General features: G+C 38.5%; 1 protein-coding gene across 4 annotated transcripts in view; it reads right to left on the bottom strand.

Moving 5' to 3' along the window:
* Nucleotides 1-20,473, bottom strand: part of STK39 (serine/threonine kinase 39) — a 148,136-nt gene that overhangs the window by 31,538 nt on the left and 96,125 nt on the right. For all 4 annotated transcript variants that reach the window (XM_009666060.2, XM_009666075.2, XM_068948690.1 and 1 more), the window contains 3 exons: nt 16,603-16,725; nt 16,442-16,474; nt 13,715-13,776 (listed from right to left, as the gene is read on the bottom strand). In XM_009666060.2, the coding sequence (XP_009664355.1) occupies nt 13,715-13,776; nt 16,442-16,474; nt 16,603-16,725 (218 nt within the window). The remainder of the gene's footprint in view (nt 1-13,714; nt 13,777-16,441; nt 16,475-16,602; nt 16,726-20,473) is intronic.

Genomic DNA, 20,473 nt, shown 5'->3' with positions numbered 1-20,473 from the left:
CAAAAACTTGCAAATAATTACCTAATGATATCCAATTCCTACTATAGTCAATTAGTTATGTTCCACACACTTGGTAAAAGATCTACACTGCTGAGCTGCCACTTATGTGGTGAGATTAAAACAGGAAATCATGTTTGTGACTAATGCAACTGTAAATTGCAGACATTAAATGTGAATATTTCTTTTGTTCTTAAATGTGAAATGTCTATCATCTAAGCAGGGCTATAAGAGAGATTCAAGAAAATTAGATTTCTTAGTATTAAAATTATGGTCTAAATCATGCTAGGGCAGCTGGATTATATTTCAAGCAGCAGATTTTCATTCTTTTTTACTATTACATTTTTTCCCAAATTTATCCACCACAGGGTTAATCATCAGCTGCTATTTCCAACAAGTTTCAGCATCTTCCAAACAGTCCTCATGGACAGCCTGTATTCCTAAATATACTGATACTGGTGAATACTTTTCTTTCCCCAAATCAGTAAAAAAAAATCTCAAATAAGGTAAGCTAATAGAGGAGTGTGCGTGTGTGAAGAGCAGAACATGAGATTTTGTCTTTACATCACTTGCTGAATTTTCTCTAGCTCTAGCTACTCGAGGTCTAGAAGCTCTAGCTACTCAGTTAACACGCATTTAACTAAGATAGTTTTTCATTATTTTCTTTTGGGGTGGAGGAGTCAGAAACCATAAATCACAGGCACTCCTAGTCACCATCTGTTCCATCAGTATGTCATGCAAACAGAAAGCAAGGTCTAGACTATCTATACTAGAGGCAGCGTAGATAACCATGCTTTCAGGCAACAGTCACTTACTTCTGCTGGCATTTCACAAATACAGTTCCTTGCATGAAGCTTTATTTTTTTCTTAATCACATGTTACTTTTTAATCTAACTATTTAACCATCCTTTCTCATCCCTCCAAATGAAAACCAATCCAAAATCTTAGCTCTTACCATCCCTACTCTTGTCCACGAGCATATGTGGTATTAACCTACCTAAAAGTACACACGTTCTACATCAACGTTATCCAACTGGGACCCTGAATATTCTTACCATTAGTATATCCTTCTTCTGTATTTCACTTATCCAGTCCAAACAAGGCTTGGGACTATTCTCTACTGTGTCTATGGACTGAGAAGCAGGAGCAGCAAGAGATGGAGCTCTCCTAGAGCAGTGAGTATGCACTCTTATTAGTCCTCTTCCTTACCACCAAACCTGTGTTTTAACAAAGTCTGACAAACAGTGTGACATACAGATGGCACGGGGCACATTCTACCTTCTTTTCGACCTATTTTTCCATCTATGTATCTAGTGTGATTAAAAAAAAAAAAAAAGATGCTTTTCTTCTATAATCTTCTCTTTCTTAAGTCCCAACTGAACACGGAGGGCATTACCAGTCAAAGAAAAGTGAAAAGGTTTTAAAAAAAACTATGAATACCAGAAGCTACACTTTATGGCATAGTCAATAATAGGCTCTGCCCAGGCAAGAGTACTAGGTTTGCCCCTAATAGGGAAGCAGTTAAGAGGCCTGAGCCCTTGCCTTATTTGTAAAGACAGGGCACCTGGCAAAAGGGAAACTCCCTTGCACTTTCAGGGACCGAACAGCATTGAGGAGTGCCATGACCCTATTAAAAAAATAATTAGCAAGAAAACATTCTCAGGAGAGGCAGCAGCGCGCCTATTTCTTTTGCTTGTGAGAACATGACTAATTATAGTTCAGCCTAACTTCATGATAGCAACACAAGTTACCTTAAGGAAATCTGTATTAAGTCTTCACTCCCTAAAAAATCAAAAGGTCCTGGAGGGCCAGTTTTGGAGACCCCTAACAAGTCTGGCTAGTAGAACAGACAACACCAGAATAGGTATTCTTCTCTGGAGCTACTAATTAATTAGCCTTCAACTAAAACTGTAAAAACTTTTTGTTAAGAATGAAACCCACAAAGTGTCATTCAGCAACCAACCTTTCACCCTCCCCATACTCCTTCAAGCCCTATTCCCACCAGAACAGAATTTCCCCCACCATCAGAGACTAGGGACACTGGCCAAGTCTAAGTGACTGTGCTTTAACAAAAAAGAACAAAAGGAAACACCGAAAATAAACACCACACTTCTACAAAATGTAGCTCTCAGAGATGCTCCTCCCCTCCTAAATTTGACCTGCATTTAAACTACCATTGAAATAAATTAAGTTAGAATGGAGAAAGTGACAGCATAGCTTAACAAACATGGATAAGCAGTATGGCATCTGCACTGCCTTACTGCAGTTGCTGCTGTAATTAAAAATACAGAAGCACTTAAATGAACTCCTCATTAAGACTGCAGAGAAAGCAGAAGTTCGTATCAAAATGGAGCTGACGGTAATAAGAGTGATGGCTATGCTATACCTCCTACAGCTGTATCCGTCCAATTTTCATTCTACATCTCCGGGCAAGAGCTTTGTGTGTATAATGGAATAAACATAATTAAGGAAAAAAAAAAAACAAAAGAGTAGGGTCTGTAGGATTTTTTAAAAGAAAATTTGCTTATTCCTTATTATTCTAGTGTTTCTGGTCACCTTCACTCCCACAGTAATTTGTCACTCCTTTCTCACTTCCATGTGCTTAAGGCATAATGCGTTAGTAAATAGGGTTTCCTTCCTAGGTCTTATAGAGCTGGTTTATCCCATATACATGTTACATTTCCAGTCACTGCTCTATATTATATATGGGGAAAACTGATCAGAGCAACAGTGAAAGAGATGAAGACAACACGCTATTTCCATTCCACGAGAACTACGGTGAGTTTACTTTTCCAGTGAACAATAATTTACTCATACTTTTTATAGTAAAATTCACTTTGTGGCATGCTACAGAGCTTGATTCAAGGAAAATCTCGATAAAGTGATGCAATACGCCTTCATAATAAGTATTATCTATCAAAAACGTCAACTGAAAGCATACTGAAGATAGGTCATAACTGTTTCTAATCTCTGTTTTGAGCAATTAATACTTTTTGTTTCAACCTTATTTCCAGAACATAGTTTATATTATAGATAAAACACAGTAAAGTGCAAACTGACATTTGACTTGCAGTATTGTAAAGAGGAAGCAGCAGTAGAATGTCTGAATACGGATACAATGCAGTTGCAACTATAGTGAGAATGTATTAAAATAGTAAAATCTCAATATTTGGTCAAAACCAGAAGTGATCTAAAACAGGCTCTTCCCTAAAAAGACTTGGAGTTATCTACAGATGAAATCTGATAATACTTAAAAACAATCACGCTGCATTACGCTATGAGAGCATTTCAATAACAGAGGGGACAATTTCCATGCACATAATATTTTGATCGTTTTGTTAAATATTCCAGCCATATAGTGTGGTCGCGGAGGGCTTTCTTGGTTTTGCCAGTAATCTAACTTACCCCCTCTGAGTACCTCTCTGAAAGAGATCTCTGTATGTCTCAGTACCTCACCAGGAATGGCTGATCAGTGCACAGTTTAAGGAAGTCAAACCTGTTTTAGCTGTGTGACTGAAGTGATATACCATCTGCCTGCGTGATAAGGGACACCAGAGCAACCAACAGATTAAACATTCAAAGGCTTACTTTGTATGCTTCTGTACGCCTTATACACAATAGGAGAGATCATAAAAAATTAGTCCAGTGACAAATTCTCCAAGCACAGCGTTGCAAAATGGCCAAGATACCTGAAGTAAAATTTCAGTTCTTTAGATCATAATGTGTGAAAGGCAGATAACTGACAGGGAAGTGGGGCTACTTTTGGATAGAGTTCTAGAAAAGTGACTTTGTATACAAAATCAGGACAAAAGCCCGGAAGCAAGTACTGCAGGAATATGTATTTGCTGGACAGAGGCTTACATTCCCCAACTGCACAAAACTGGCTGTGAAGAAAAGCTCAGAAAAACCTTAAGCTTTGCCCAGAGCAAAGAATGTTTCAACTATGTTGAATGGAAAGCTCCTTGTATGCGTGCACTCTTTTAAGGTCCCTGGCTAGGAGTTCTTCACTCCTGAGGCTCTATCAGTACATTACTATCACAACCAAAGGAGACTTCCAGGTAAACCAGAAACAAACCTAAGCCACCATGAAATTACAATAACCTGCACAGCATCCATCTAAAGTTCATGGATCTTGACGAGTCCATCAAGAAGAGTGGGAAGTATTCCAGTAGAGCAAAAAGTCTGAGTTTTATTTTAAAATCTTCAAAAATTTCATCTAGTTTCCCAGCCACGGGCCAAACTTCCTCAGGAGTAGTTTTACAATAAATAGGCTTCATCAGCAAAGCCTGCTCGTGTATTAGGTTCTCGTCCCAGCCGCACCTCTTGTTGCAGTTCACATGACGGCAGTGATGCCACAGCTGTTTTGTGGAACAAACAGCATCAATGAAATGAGCTAACTTAAAATTTCACCTCCCTCTCAAAAATACAGAAATTACAAACCAACCGAAACCTGACTATTTTACAGTGACCCAATACAGCCCCAGAAACACTCATACCAGCACAGTGGAAAAATAGTGAACTTCAGCACTATTCAGCAACAAGCAGCCAAAACAGACAATGCTATTTCAACTGGTTTCAACCCCAGTCAAATGTAGTATGTCACCACACTTACAGATAAGTTTAAGGCAGACGAATGAAGCAGTGCGGCCTCTTAAAGAAAATGTGATGCGTTTACAAGTATTAGAAAATTTTCTAATTAGAATTAAATGTTATATGATCAAAATATAAGTCATATTATAGTGCACATTCATAATATAAATAAATTTAACAACTTTAACGAGCAGGTTCTGAGCTTTGAGCCATAAACAAACAAGAAAACTACCTTTAGCTCTGAGGTCAACTCAAGCTTCAAACTATTTCATTTGTATTCTGCTCAGCATTAAGGAGGGTTTTTTTCAGACTTTAGAGTAACAAGTGTGCTCACTGTGTTGTGTAGAAACATTTTTTGTCCGAATTACTTTAGGTTTTTGGTTTGCAATCAGGTGCAGTTTCGATTCAAAAAACCCAAGTGAAAAGAAAATTCATTCAAACTAGAGAAGCTGAATGAAAGCTGAAAATCAAAAAGACTCTTTTCCCTTCCTTTCGCAAATAACAACATAAAAGTCAGCCAGAATGGAATAAATAACTCCAGCGACTTTAAAATTTGAAAAACTGACACACCTCCATATGTTACTAACTGTCTGTACAATTTACAACCATAGCTATGCAGGTCGAACACCTAATTCCCTGCCTTCTGCATATTTAGACATCCAAATCTTCGTGATAACCTAAATGTCATAAGCTGAAATAATATATTGACTCATTGGCTCAATAATAATCTATTTTAAGTGCAAAACGTATTTTGATAAACAATACACCAGTTCTCTATGAAATAAATGATGGTGTAACAAATGCATCCAAGGTTGTTTTAGTTTGCTAATTAAAACAAATCTAAAAATGTTTAATTCATTTTTCAATAAAAACACAGCTTGGCAGCAAAACATCCTTAAACAGTGAACAAGAAATGCATAATTTACCACTTTTAAAGAACAAACTTCTAAAAAAATAATCGAGGTACAAGTGGAAAACAGGATTAGAATCAATAGTTTAATCAAGGCTTCCTGCTTACTGATTTCAGTCATTATTTAATCATGATTAAACAGGTTATTTACATCAAGCCTCCATGCTGTGAAAATAAATTTCAATTCAGTAACCACGTTGCCACACCTCCCTGATTCTCCGGCCAGTTCCAGAGGTGATGCCAAAATATAATATAGGACGGTACTCAATACTGTAATCACAGGTACATTTGATTTCAAGAATTCTACAAATATTTCAGCTTATGATACTTGCTACTGGATCAATTCCTGTCCTTTAGAGAAGCTCTGTTATTTTCCAGTCACAAATGTACTGCACAGCTGGGAGCTTGTTTGTGGTGTTGTCATTCAATACACCTGAGAACAGAAGCCACTCTAAAAAGAAAAAATAACGAGAAACACCTGCACTTGGTGAAGGATACACATCAGAGCTACTTCCTACAAAATAGATTGGAATGAAAAAAGTTTTTTAAGATACCAAAAAAACCTAGAAACTGTGCCAGGTAAGAGAAAATTAAACAGGTTAAAAAAACAGGTAAGACAGAATTCCTGGATTATGCTACTGAGTCAACTATTAGGTTCATTCAGGATCTCCCCCAGACTCGCGGTTTGCTTGTTTGTAGATTTTTTTTCTCCTAAAAATCTAAATCTCAGACTTAAATATCAACAACACGAGAGTATCTGAAGGGGGAGTGTCAAGAGGATGAGGCCAGCCTCTTCTCCGTGGTGCCCAGCAACAGGACAAGAGGCAACGGGCAGAAACTGAACCACAGGAAGTTCCATCTGAACCTGAGAAAAAACTTCTTCACTGTGAGGGTGACAGAGCATTGGAACAGGTTGCCCAGAGAGGTGGTGGAGTCTCCTTCGCTGGAGATATTCAAAAGCCGTCTGGATGTGATCCTGGGCAATATGCTCTAGGTGACCCTGCTTGAGCAGGGAGGTTGGACTAGATGATCTCCAGAGGTCCCTTCCAACCTAAACGATTCTGTGATTCTGTGAGAGCAGCTCTCCTAGGTAACTCTAGCCAAGTACCCTATTCCTGACAGTGGACATGGTGGATGCCTAAGAAAGAAGATAAAAGTGTGACCGGGCAATGCTTTCTGCTAATATTGTTCCAGCTGTAAACAATTTGTGGTTCAGTTCAGTGTGGTTTCTAAGTGCTTTTGCTGGTTTCAAGACTGCCATCAGCCAGTTTTACCTGATTTCCCCAGTTCCTGCACTAACACAATGAATAATCAAACCCTGCTCCCAAATTGTGTGCCACTTTATTTCACACATCATAGATTTATATCATAAATATAGACACCTCCTCTCAGCTATGGAATTATGCCATTCCATAACCTTGGTCATCCTTGCTGCTCCTGCTCCTCTCTGAAATTTTTGAGATTAGGCAGGCAGGCAAGAAGTGATACAATATGCAAGGCATGGGAATACCACAGATATATACAAGATATACACAGATATATATGTAGATGCATATAGCTACATATAACTGTATTCCATAGTTTGCCCCTTATTCTATTCCTAATACTGCCTAGCTTTCTGATTGCTTTTTTGACTTCTACAGAGCGTTGTGCACAGGCTTTCATGCATTTATTCATCATAAATCCATCATCTTGCTCCTGAGTGGCAATGATCAGCCAATCATTTTGCATGTTTAGATGTTAAGATGTCTTTACATATACACACATCACTTTACCTCTATCCACTGCCAGTAGATTGTATTAAAAAATAAAACATTAACACAAAGAAAATCACATGTTCCTATAACATGCTAATATGGTTTATCCAAACACAAACACTGATTGTGGCAGTAGCAGCTTGACTTTTCTCCACCCTAGATGTCTTGTTTTGTAACTCTACATGTACTTAATTTTATAAGAGAAAGGTCAAAAAATAGGCCCACGTTAAAGCAGAAGGTTTAGCACTTTAGCTTCAGCTCAGACTAGTGACTGATGTCTTATCAATTCTGGTCTGGCATGTGGAAGAAATCATATTTCACTTAGTCCTTATGACTCTCCTGTTGTAGTCTGGCATAGCCAACCGCCAGCTACTAGCTGCTCCAGGGACTTGTTATTCTGAATTGTATCTGTCTTTCAGGCTCCTGAGAAGGTATATTCCTCAGAAAGGATCAAATGACACAGTATCAAAGTGTGCTAAACCAGCTGAAGAGTTTTTTCTTTTGTAAAAGAAAAAAAATGCAGAGACTTAACATACACTTATCTACAAATAACGTGAACTATCAAAGTGCTGTTACATACAGTTCTCTCTTAGAATTTCTCTACAAACGATTTTAAATAAGATATGCAATTATATAACAGAAGTATCCCATTTGCAAGTGCATTGAGTACAAATTTTCCATTTGCCCCTTTTGTTCTTCCACAGGCTCAATTCATCTAGTGCTTAAGAACTGTATTAAATTAGGTCCTGGGACATTCCAAATTACAGTCACTAAATTATCTTCCTGTCATAGCTAATTTATCCATCTTAAATTGTTTCAGATAATTTGCAATTCTTAACTATTAACCATTAACAAGTCTCCCAACTTAACATGAAATGCCTCCACTATTAGTCTAAACAGTCAAACCCTCAGACAGTAACCTTCCCAAAATCTGTAACTGTAACAACTTTGTGGTTAACCTGGAAATTTCAAATGGAAGAGGATATGTCCTCCCTCCCCCCTCTCCCCGGTGGTATGAATGGTCATGCTGGAGGATCAAATCACAAAGAATTGCCTTAAAGCAATCTCTCTTCACAGAGTTCCTGCTATGGTCCTCTGCTGAGACACATGTTGGGTACAGCCTCATGGGAGAAAATAATTTGGATTACAGATTTCATTCCTCCCCCCCTCCAAATTCTTTTACGGTGAAGCAGACGATAAAGAAGTAGCAACATGTCAGCGTAATGATAGTTTACGCAGTTGGAGTCATAGTTACACTCCATGGCAACAGATAGGCAAGAACAAGTATTTTTCAGATCATGGCAAAATTCAGACACAGACTCTTAATTAAAATTTGAGCTTTAAAAATATAAATGGTCTGTATTAAGTATTTAATACCAGAGTCTTTCACAAGCTTTGCACAGAATTACCTCAGTCACTGCTGCTAATTTCACTTCTGGGGCAAAATAATCCAATATGTAACAGTCCAAAAAACAGAAAATGAATTGGAAAATGAAGAAGCAAGCGAGACTTCAACCGGTCGGACTGTAGTTCCTAAAGTTCAATTATGCCACTTGTACTCAGACTGTAGAGAATATTTTTACAAAATAGTCCCACTGAGAAGACTATTCTCTAAAACAAAATGGCATTAAAAACAAGGTAAGGGCAGAAAAAATCAGGTACTCAAGCTGGAAACTATCTAGACTAACAGAGTTAAACACAAGCCCTCCCAGAAAGAGCGCCATGGGATTCTCTAAAGATGGCTGCTTCAGCACGTGAATTGTGCATCTCATCCACAACATGGCATTTCTGCTAAACAGAAGCTGGTGTTAATTTGGCATTCCCTACTCAATTACTGAACTAGTCCAATCCCACTTTGCTTGAGAAAAACAACAGGATTTGGCCATCCGGTAACAGCATTATTGAAATGCATTGATTCTTCTGCCTGAATTCCTCCTTTGAGAGGACCATTTTTAATTTTTTATTATGTACTATTAACTTTTCTTGGAACACAGTTTTGCATTTTTTTCATAGTATTATCTTCTAAAAGCTGATTTTTATTTTTATTTGGGGAGGGAGGGCTAGCATAACATGTTTTGAAAAGAATTAAAAAAAAAAAGTCAGAGCAGCAGTTCTCAAAGTCCCTTTCTTTTCTGTAGAAGGTTGCTTGTCTTCCAAGGCCTTGTCCTGTCCCAAATCTCTGGGCACAAGTCTTCAAACCTTTCAGCCCACACTTCCAAACCCCATCCAAAGCTGTTTCTACCCCTCAGGCTGTGAACAGTAGCCTCCACTTCCATCCCGAACTCTCTGCTAGTTCCCCTGCCAAAAAAAAGTCAACAATACCACAAGTATCATTAGAGTTTTCTCTCCACTAACCTTTATCCCCTGCTTGCACAAGGACCCCGGGGGAAACCACTTCTCTCCCCTCAAGTCCTAGCCCAGTCAGCCTCCCTCCCACAGACAGGACCCATCCTGTGCGAGATACTCGCCACCTTCCACTGTCTGTCACCTCACCCCACGGCCTGTCTCAGATGAGAGCCAGCTTTGGGGAAACAAAAGGAAAGCAGTGAAGAGGCGAGACCTTGCTGAGTCTTCTCTTGCCATCTCTGCTCCTTCTTCCCTTCTTATCCTCCAAAGAGACAATTAATTCCTCTTGTATTTACATTTTTACCTACATCAGTTCTTCGGGTTTTTTTAATAATCATAATTCACAGCACCTAAAACCAGTGTGCTCTGAACTAATCAAGTTACTGCTGTTTATATAATTTGATGCCTCAAGTGAGTTATTTTAAAAGAAAAAGCTTCCAACGTTTTGGATGAAGACTTTTTTAAGTCTTAAACTTTTAAGTCTTTTTTAAGTCTTAAAAGAGTTTTAAACATTCAAATCTGGCATCTAATGTTCACAATGTTTATCCGAATGTCAAGTCATACTTCAAAAAACTATATAATAGTACTAGATGAAGCATCACAGGATGTTTCTATCCTTACACTGTAGCCAACTTGCTCCATAATAACATGGTTCACAGCTTACGGTTCATCTTAACAAATCTCATAAAAATCCTCTGATGGGCTCAAACCTGTATAAGCTATAAGACTTAACAATCAATACACTAACAGACATCAACAGAACAGTTTCAAGACTGCAGTGGAGGTGGAATAAATGTAGAAAACTCTGTGAGCATTTTGGCTGTTTACCATATTGCAATCCCAAGGAAACACGGCGCGGCACGACACAAAGCAAGTCATCTACACAGTTTTCATTAACCACAAATTCCAAAACTGGCAGTATTTTTTACTTTCAGATGATCTAAAAAGTTTATGCAGAAAGTTAACTACAGCAAAGGACAACAGTTATGGGCCAGAGCAGCTTTCCCTTTTCCCACAGCTACAATAAATGCAAGATCATTCACTTCGCAATAATCCTAGCACAACGACATCTGGGTGCCTCTGGAGTGTAGAGGGAGACTTTCTCCATAACCCTGGACTGACTTTTAGTCATTGAGGGCCACCAGGTACAAACACTATGATACAGAGAAGTTATTTTTGGGCATTTTTGATGGAATCCCATACATTTGCCCTTCAAGTAACAAGGCAGCTGAATTAGCACAAAACAGATTAAAGCAATAGTTGAAACACTAATATTTTAATATTCTAAACACTACACTCTCCCTGAAACAGTATCCCAGTAGCTTGTCAAACACTTTAGCTGGCATGGTACAAGCTTGTCAATACTTCACTGGAATGCCGGCCTCAAACCACTCTGACCTTTGTTCAGTGGAGTGCTGAAATCCAAATACCAGGACTCTTTGGGAGTAGGGAGGAAGAACCCTGATCCTGTGTTCAGAAGATAGCACGCTTTTCTGATACCACAAACATTATTTCTGGATTTCTGGGGCTGATTTCTTGAATTTGTTCACTGTCACATAAGATAGACAAAGACCGAAAAAAGCAAAACCCAGTCCTCTACTCTCAGGTGCAACCTTTTTCCTGACAGGCCAGGGCCACAATTAACATCCCAATAGTAAGATCAAAGGTGAAAAACCTTTAACAAGGTATACTGACAGATACCTTATCAAACCTTGACAGGCCAAGGATCTTGAGACACCTTCCCACAGGTTGACTGATAATGGAAACAACTGAAAACTTCTTAAACATTAGCAGATTATGATTCGCCCCTTTCCCCAAATAAGGTTTCTGTTAATTTAATGCAATATGAGACACTCAAATATTAATTTTAGACTAGCATTCAACAGACTTCATAGCCCCTGCCACGTTCCCAGAAGCCTATATTGTTCCCCTTCTGAAGTCAATAGCAGAGAGGAAGCACAACTATTTAAATGCTATCAGAGCTATTTCTTTGCTAAACACACCAAGTGTATTACAGACTAGCCAGTGGCTGCCCTGAATTTGTATGCATGTTCCAAATACTAAACAAAACAACTCTTACCTTTAAAGTAGCAAATAAAAATAAATGCTTAAGTACTAATGCTGAATCTACACCATTGGGCAGAGGTACAGGGAGCTGGCAGCCCTAGCTTGAGGATGCACACCTGGCCAAATTGCAACTAAAGAGAAAGGACGCTTTTTCATGCATCCTGCAGTCCTATTCCCTGGCCCCCCAGTAGATAACGCTCTAGCTCTGATCCTACTCACATGTTCAGGTTTCCTTCAGAAGGAAACCCGGACAAACAGGGCAAAGATATAAAACCCAGGCATCTCCTACCATCAAGGCAGGACTCTGTCAGAGGTCACATGGAGCCAGGAGTTTGAATGTATCACAGAGTGCTCTTCCTCAGAACATAGGTCAGCTTAAATCAGCAAAGTTCACTCTGCAAAATTATTCATCAGATTTTTATTTTTGCAAGGCACAGCCAGGAGTGTTCCCAGGCATCAGAAGGTCTCTGCTGTTCATGACTTTTTTGTTTTGTTAAGGGGAAACTTTCTGCCACCTAAAAGCTAAATTCTTGTTTCTTCCTCCTCTACGAATGACCATCTAAACCATCACACTTGTAACACGTGAATTTAGTTACTATGGACTTGCTTCTGGGAAGGGTGGCGGTGAGAATTTTTTCATCTGCAAATTAGGAGGATTCTTAACAAGAGTAAACGTTGATCATGCAAATAAAGTTTTCCTCCTTCACTTCTGCCTTAAGAGCTGCAGAAGAACTGAAAGCATAATCCCTTGCATTTCACTGTATTTGCAGGACAACAACGTTTGCCCTTTGGATATGCCAACACTGCAATTAACTGGCTAGAAACTAATCGCCCTAGAGGTTTCATCATGATTTAAAAATATCCATGCATTTCATTTATGCTTCTACATGGCTTTATAAGATGGTCAGTTTAATAAATGAAAATGAAAAAAGAATATTGATAGCACAACTGGGCAGTTATGACAACAACTAAGCTGATTTCCAAATAATTTGAAAGTCTTTTCCCTCCCCACAATAAAATATATCTCTGCTTCTTACAGTGAACAACCTTTGGCAGACTGGTAATTTCTTGTAGCTGTCACTGGCGAAGTAGTCAAGGAAAAGGGAAGAGAACAGATTTTGGAATCTACTTAAGCACTCATTCTGTGCATGTATTTTTTTCTGATTACTAATAGTTTTTAGTGTACACTTAAAGCTATTGGCTATACGTAAATCTGCTGTTTGTTTCTAACCTACTGGTCATAATACTGTAAATATCTGTTTCCATGTTCTTCTGTTTTTTGTTAGTAAACATAAAAATAACATTTAACTTTTCCCCACAAAATATGACTAGGTTATCTCTGAGGGACTGTAATCTCTTGTCAATACAAACAGGATGAAAACAAGTCCAAAAGTAAGCTTCAGTGAGTTTTCTGAACTTTTAAAGAAAACTGTGACAAGTACATAGAAAGCTATCAAGTTTCTCATGAAAAAATACTTTTCTCCAAGAGTTAAACCGCATAATTAAGCAGCCACTATCAAATATTAGCTATAAACTGATTTTAATGAAAGCTACACTGACTTGTTTTAACCATGTATAAACTGAAGTCAGACAACACATTCATATCCTTTTTCTAAAATAGCTGTCATTTCTCCTGAGCGGCTGATCAAACTTGCCAATGAAAAATGTTTTGAGTAGGCAACTTGTAATACAGCTACGGTTTATTTCTGACAGAGGCTGACTGCTGAAGTGTGAAAGAAACTCATTAAAAATCTCTCACTGTGATCCTTCATTGCAAGAAAAAAAAAAGAAAGAAAGAAAGAAAATACTTAATGAAGGGTACATTTAGCCTGAAGCCACATTCATATTCTGCTTTTCATTTTACTCTATTTCAGTAAGCAATTAAAAGACAGCAATTAGTCACAGAAACACTATTCATACTGGTCATACTGGGAGATTAAAGAGGTTAACACTTATTTTATGTTACTATTATGAAAGTAATGAGGGGGATCAGGAGTAATAGAGTGAACTAAAAAGGAAGGCTAAAATAAATAGCAGAATCTCTTACCTTAATCTTAAAACAAGATTCACTGCACATGGAACTTCACTGTATTCATCACTAACAGCAGGCTGAGACATTAAAGAAAAAAGCAAAAAGTGTTATAGTAGAGGCCAAAGGGGAAAAAAAAATCCTGAAATACTTGCCAAGCTAACAGTTTGAAGTCAGCACAGAATATTTTACACATCCTCTAACTCTCAAAAACCTTTTTAACAGTTCCAGTAATGCAGTCTAAAATATAAGCCATACCAGTAAAACTGCCATATTTTAATTACAGAGACACAAATGACAAAGCCTACATTAAAGCACTGGATGTAAGAGCTTTTAAGCCACCTGGCATCAAACTCCAGTAAACTATTAAATAATATTAGTACAGTGAGAATACCAAGCTATTGCTCACGTTATTTTCGTATGGTAACAGTTTCAGTTCTTAAAAATCTTGTGTCTACCCAGTTGCTAAGAACTAGCAGCCTACCACAGCAGGCATCACAGCTTGGAGTCTCCCTTCCACAGAAATAGCCATATTCCTGATGTCTCTCTCTTTGTATTATCATTCCCACTTCACACTATCATACCTCCCCAGCCCTCAGCTAACATGTGTGCAGTCTAACATATCCTACAAAAGAGGACATGAGGGTCCTCTGTGACTCCATCCCCAACTTGACATATTCTTACCAATTACAGAAGCCTGTTCAAGTTACAGTCAAGTCCTCCCAACTAATTTAAAGACTCACATCACAAATCTCATTTGACTGCTTGTTTTCCAACAGTTATTCCAATTAAAGCCAATTTTTTAAAAATGTGTTATATAAGCTCTGTATTCTATTATCTGCGCAAGAATCCGTGTTCATCTAGATCTCAAACACAAATTAATGAATATTTGGAACATTACTTGAGGACTAAGAGCGGAGCAGGTTTTTTCTAGTTCAAATAATTTCCTTCCATTGCTGTGAACTGCTACTTGTATTTCTGCATCCTCAACAAATCTACTGTTTCTGGGTATGACAGCATGCAGCCCATCAATGAGCTACAAACACACACCAATAGAGATAGGTTGCAAGAATTTTCTTAGTCTCAATTCCAAGGCATCTCCTGAAGCAATTAGGAATAAACAAATTAACAGAAGACAAAAAAGAATGAAGGTTTCTTTCTCATTTATAAACTAAACATCTAATTCATAACCAAAGAGTAACCTGTACAAATTGATTCACAAAATGCAAAATTCTGAATTTGTAAGACAAATAAAGACTATGATTAGTTGAAATCTTCAATTTCTTCCTTAGGAGCCATACTTTAGAGATGAGAATCAGAACCAGACTGGCCACTTCTAGACATGCCATCACGGGAAACCCAGACTTAAGTATTCATGAGTCTTTAAGGTATACTAGTGTTTTTAAAAGAACAGGAAAGAACACAACCATCCCGAAATGATTTGCTACAGGTGTATAACCAACAGACTTACAAAACCACTCAGTGAATCAAGCTCTCAAACCCCCAGATCACTACACTGCTCGTGTGACTCTTCCCTCAAACACCAAACACACAGGCAGATAAAGACATTCCTTGAGCACGCTACAATGCTGAAAGAGACCTTCCCTAAGAACACTTAGTTTAAGCATATTAGCATGCAGATGTGCAATTTCTCTGTTTTCTTCAGTACTCCAGTGTATTAATCCACAGGGGCCATTCCAACCGCTACAACTGAGAATGAGCAGAGAGAGAATCTGTATACTTGTGGTTACTAGCAGGTCTCCTGACCAGGAAACTACAACCAAGCTACCTTATCTACACAGTTCTGAATTTTCTTACCTTCTATAAACTGATTCAGGTACTTGAAACCTGATTTCAGTTAGATGTGCATATGAAGCCCCAGAGTACATTCCAAGATGTGGAAATCCCCAAGTTGTTTGAAAACAAGAGAAGCGTGAGGAGCAGTGCAGAGGCCCCAAGATATCTCAGACTTAGAACGCAGCTTCCACAGATACAGAAACACTATGCAAGCTAGCTCTGCAACTGAAAACTGGGGTCATCACAGGAGCCCACAGGATCAAATCAGCAGGAAATTGTTAGTCTTTTGGAAGATTGTACAATATCAATGAAAATCAGAGAATCTAAAATTGCAGGTGAAGTGTCAAGTGTCATGCACCCAGTGAGCATTTTAAAATAATAGCACCTTGGCTGTAAACCAGGAATCTTATCAAGTCATTATTTATAGCAGCAATGCTTCCTAGACTGTCAGCATAAGGCCATGAAAGTCAATATAATATTTTATTTCTTTGAATTAATCTGCCATGCCATAGTATTGAACCATTTTACTGCATATGATATGAAGCATTTTAATTACCAGCTACATGTCGTGATACAAATCCTAAGAATGAAAAATTGTTTGGAGGTCTTTTGGCTAATCCGAAACAGCCATCATTAGTCTGACAGAAAGACTGCAATTAGTGTGATCCAGTCAAGAAGATTCATTAAAAACGGCCAAATTACCTTATGTTAACCAATTCTCCCGGGCACGAACATAACATCGCTTTGAATTTCCTATCCATTTTATCCAGCGTGTGCTGAAGTCAATTGCTGCAGGCCCAACTATCCCCACATGTACTTGCCATACAAGGCTGCAGGACCAAGACAACAACGCTTTCATCTTAATTCACACGTGTTACAAGAGGAATTAAAACAGAAATCCTCTTACAGAAACACTTGAAGGCAAAACACTGATAAAGAAATGTTTACCTCTGCGTTCTCCTCTTCTTTTACTCTTCGTGACTGGAAAACAAACGTATTAAGATATGAGCTATGCAGCTTTACACACCAAAGATCCACAAATACTAACAATTAACATTAAGACAGACTATCTTGTAGAGCGTAATTGTCTCAGCACAAACAGAAGTTACCTTTTCCTGAGAAAAAGCAGCTTTGCCTTCCTCACTCTTTTCATCCATTTCATCATCACTCCATTCCCAGTCCCCATCTTCTGTTTTATGGAGGTGACCACTGGAACCTGGTACTCGTCTAACCTATGAAAACATTATAAGTGTTCTCCGTTATACAGACACCTTAAGTCTTCACTAGTGTTCTGGTTAATCAGCAGCTCTACATTATTATTATTCTACATGCTTTCATTAATTTGCTAGAGTAAGCACTGACATACTGGAATAACATCTGACTTCAGGGGTCATCCTTGGGCCAAGGGGAACAGCTAACTGATATAAAATTCATACAGGAAAAAAGGTTTTGTATATATTTTACAACTCTTAGGACCAACCTGAAGCAGATAAGGACTGCTTACTCTGAGCTAATCCTGCCATTTCAAGGGAGCTATTCAAGGTACTAGAGGTTACACGGATGAGGTTGTTTGTGGGACACAAGTTTTAAGAACTTTAGTTGTTCTGCTAAAACGCTTTGAAGTGTGTAAAAGGTATTAAAGATACTTTAAAAATAAAATTCTTTAAAACAAAGAAAAAAAAGCAGCTGCATACAGAGTGAAAAGGTAGGCAGGTATGCACCACATCACACTAATTGGGCAAATGTGTGTAAATCAGGCAGCCTAATAAAGCGCAATAGGAGCATCCAGCGGCTAAATTCAAAAATCAAATATCCTCTGACGCCATCTTGCTTTTTTTCAGAGCCTGACAAAATGCTTGTTTTCCCAGGGTTCTGCTCAACCCATCTGAGCAAAACAAAAGAACATCTAACAATTCTTACAACTCTTAGCATGAATTCATGAGACTCATGAGATTGCTGGAAGCACAGAACGATAATCAGAAGCCCCAATGGTATTTAAATTAAAATCAGTTTCTCTAATTATTTTACGTTACTGAGCCAAGATACAGTTCACACTGCACAACTTCAAATACTCATACAGTTGAGTTCTCCAGCACTACAAATTTGTCAGGTTTGTAAGCAAGTATGTCCTTTTAAAGTATTAAAAAGGAAAAGAGTCATTCAGAAAAACAGTCAGTTCCTTGGTAACAGAAAGGAAGGGAACAAAGCTTTAAATGTTCACAGCACACAACAGGGAGAACTAACTTGGCAGAAACGCAGTTTCAGGCCAAGAAGAAATGCTGGAGAAGACACCTAATAAAAATAACCTTCAAAATAAATTATAATATAAGCCAAATATCCTTAGCTCAAAATTGTGTACACTGTTTGCCAGTATCTACAGTAGCATACAACAGTCTGGGTCAAACTTGGTTTCACAGCTTTCTGTCTGTAATCTTTCCATGCCTTGCACTGAAGTATACTGAGCATTCTTCACGCTACTGCACATACTTCCTACTGCTTTCTCCCTACCACTGAGCATCCTTCACTCTAGCACCCTGATGGCTGGTGGCTGCGATGGAAAGCCAGCACAGCTACTTCACAAAATAGGAAAAAGTATGTTAAAAAGTCTGATCTCCGAAGAGAAAAATTACTTCTTTTTCCACATGATGAAAATTATGTAGAGACTAAGCCAACATTAACTTTGCTCTAAAATCCACCCCAAGTAAAAATTGTGGAAGACACTGAAAGTTTGAGCACATGAGTTTCTAGAGAACTGTGTGATGTAGATATTAATACATTCTTTTCTGAAGCTGTTTTAATAGAGATCTGCGTGCTACAGCTATATCTCTATCGGATTTTAACCAAGTACACGTTGGGAGTTGGCAGGCCTGACACCACCACAGGAGCAAGGTGAGTATGCTCTTAGGAGCCTTCTTTGAAAAACCTGTACATACGCAAGCAGTCATCTTGGTGTCCCTATCTGTACTTTTTACCACTCTTCCTTCACTCCCAGTGCACCCCTCTGCTCCTCTCCTTCCTCTTCAGTATAAGAATGAACTGGAGGAAAGAGTAAAGTTTCTTGTGCCTTGGCATATTTCCATCTCGCCTTCAGTTCCTGTGCTACCCCCTCCTTACATTTCTTCCCTGCAAAACCCAATAAAAGTTCCCTAGTGCCCTGCTTAGTTTCCCCTTATTCTGCAAACCAGGTAGTTGTGACGAGAGGAAAACTAGGAGAATACTCTACTCCATCACTTGAAGGATCCTACACTATTTTCCCTATTTCCCATATCAAATTCTTAATGCACCAATTTTAGCTGCAGCTGTCTTAGGTAGCTGCAGCTTCTTGACAGAAGAAGCTCACGTGCATTTGGGAGGGAGGAGCAAGCAAAAGTAACTGGAACCAGTAGCACAGCAGTTTCTTACTCTGCTGCGATCAGCCCAGGCACAATCAGTGGGCTCTTCCCCTCTAAGTCATCAGGGATGATAACAGATAAAAGGGATTCCAGTAGGCAACTCCCCTGGTGCTTGGGGGTATAAATTATAGTCCTAGAAGGAGCAACTCTGAAGCAGGCTTTTATTTAATAGCACAAGTATTTTCCCAGCATCTATATAAAAACCCGTGAGAAGACATCAACCACAACCCAAAATACGTTTTCCCAATAGAATATAACAGAATGGTTTATAGACACGTTCACACGCTACCTCATGCACTAACCAAAATCTCTACCGCATTTATTTTCAGTTCTTTCAAAGACTTATTCTAACTAGAAGGATTTTCACGGAGCTTAATGATGCTGGCAGTGTTATAGGAGAAAGCTTTACCCATGAAAATGGAGTGCATTTCAAGTTTTTAAATAGGTTACCTTTTAATAAGCAATAAACACATGGCTCAAGGAATATAAAATAATTTCCTTCAAAGTAAAGTATCTTGTTAAATGAAATGATTTTCTTGAAAGTTGTCTGAAGGCAGAAAAACAAAAGTCTAAACTTGTAGTCTGTTGATCAGATGGATTCCAATAGCACGCATATTCACAGGAAAGAAATCATAATCTCAGCTACAGCAAGTACCCAACTTACTCAGCCTTCAAAAATCCAAACACGTTGTCTACTACAGTTTTATTGGTAGGTATACCTAACTCTGACATCACTTAAATGAAGCTGCACAGTTTTTAATTAATAGTAGCTTTACTACCAGGCTCTGTTCTGGTTAAAGCCACAAAGACAAAGTCACATAGGGAAGGCATGTCTCCTAGGAGCCAGGTAGAGCAAGACATAAATACACCATGTTAGCAAATCAACTTCTTGTCTCTTCTCCCATCGTAAGTCTGAAAACTTTTTATCACATCATAATCAAGACTTTCTGACCTTTTGGACTACCTGTTGAAATGCTCATCACAGAATTTGGTAAAGCTCCATATCCTTTGTCCTTACGGGCCTACACAACGTTTAACAAGGAAAAACTTCCCCCAAAAATACACTAAGAGCAATTATAACAGGCCTTTTTTAAAAAAAGGAACAAAGACAAGCAATTGCTAAGTAGCACCACTACTGTAATTGTTACAGCACTCTTTTAAAAACACTTCTTTCTGTCGGAGTGGGAACAGAGACAATATTTCTCTAGGTGATATTCTCATATCATTTTCGGTTTTGGTCAATTCCTTTCAATGTGGAACAGACAGAAGAATTTTGCTGAACAAGTTATACATACACGTAGCAAACTGTAGCACATCCATGTACTAGACTGTAGAGGGATGAGGGGATAAAAACAATAACAGGAATCCGTGCCACCGTTATTCAATGCATCTGTAGCAAAAACATCATGGTATGACCGATGAGAGAGAGAAAGGATTATCCCATTTTCTCCTATCAAACTGTAGTTCCCTATAGTATGAGCGCAGCTAACAGAGGCAGTCAACGGATGCAGCAGCATGCACAACAGCTTGTGCAAAAGGGAGCAAAGAAGGGATCCTCATCTCAGTTCAGGCCAGCATACACGTCCTC

Source organism: Struthio camelus, chromosome 6 (assembly GCF_040807025.1).
Source record: "Struthio camelus isolate bStrCam1 chromosome 6, bStrCam1.hap1, whole genome shotgun sequence".
In the NCBI taxonomy this organism is placed as follows: Eukaryota; Metazoa; Chordata; class Aves; order Struthioniformes; family Struthionidae; genus Struthio; species Struthio camelus.
Note: the sequence above shows the minus strand (reverse complement) of the source record. Positions and strands in the feature narration are given on the sequence as shown.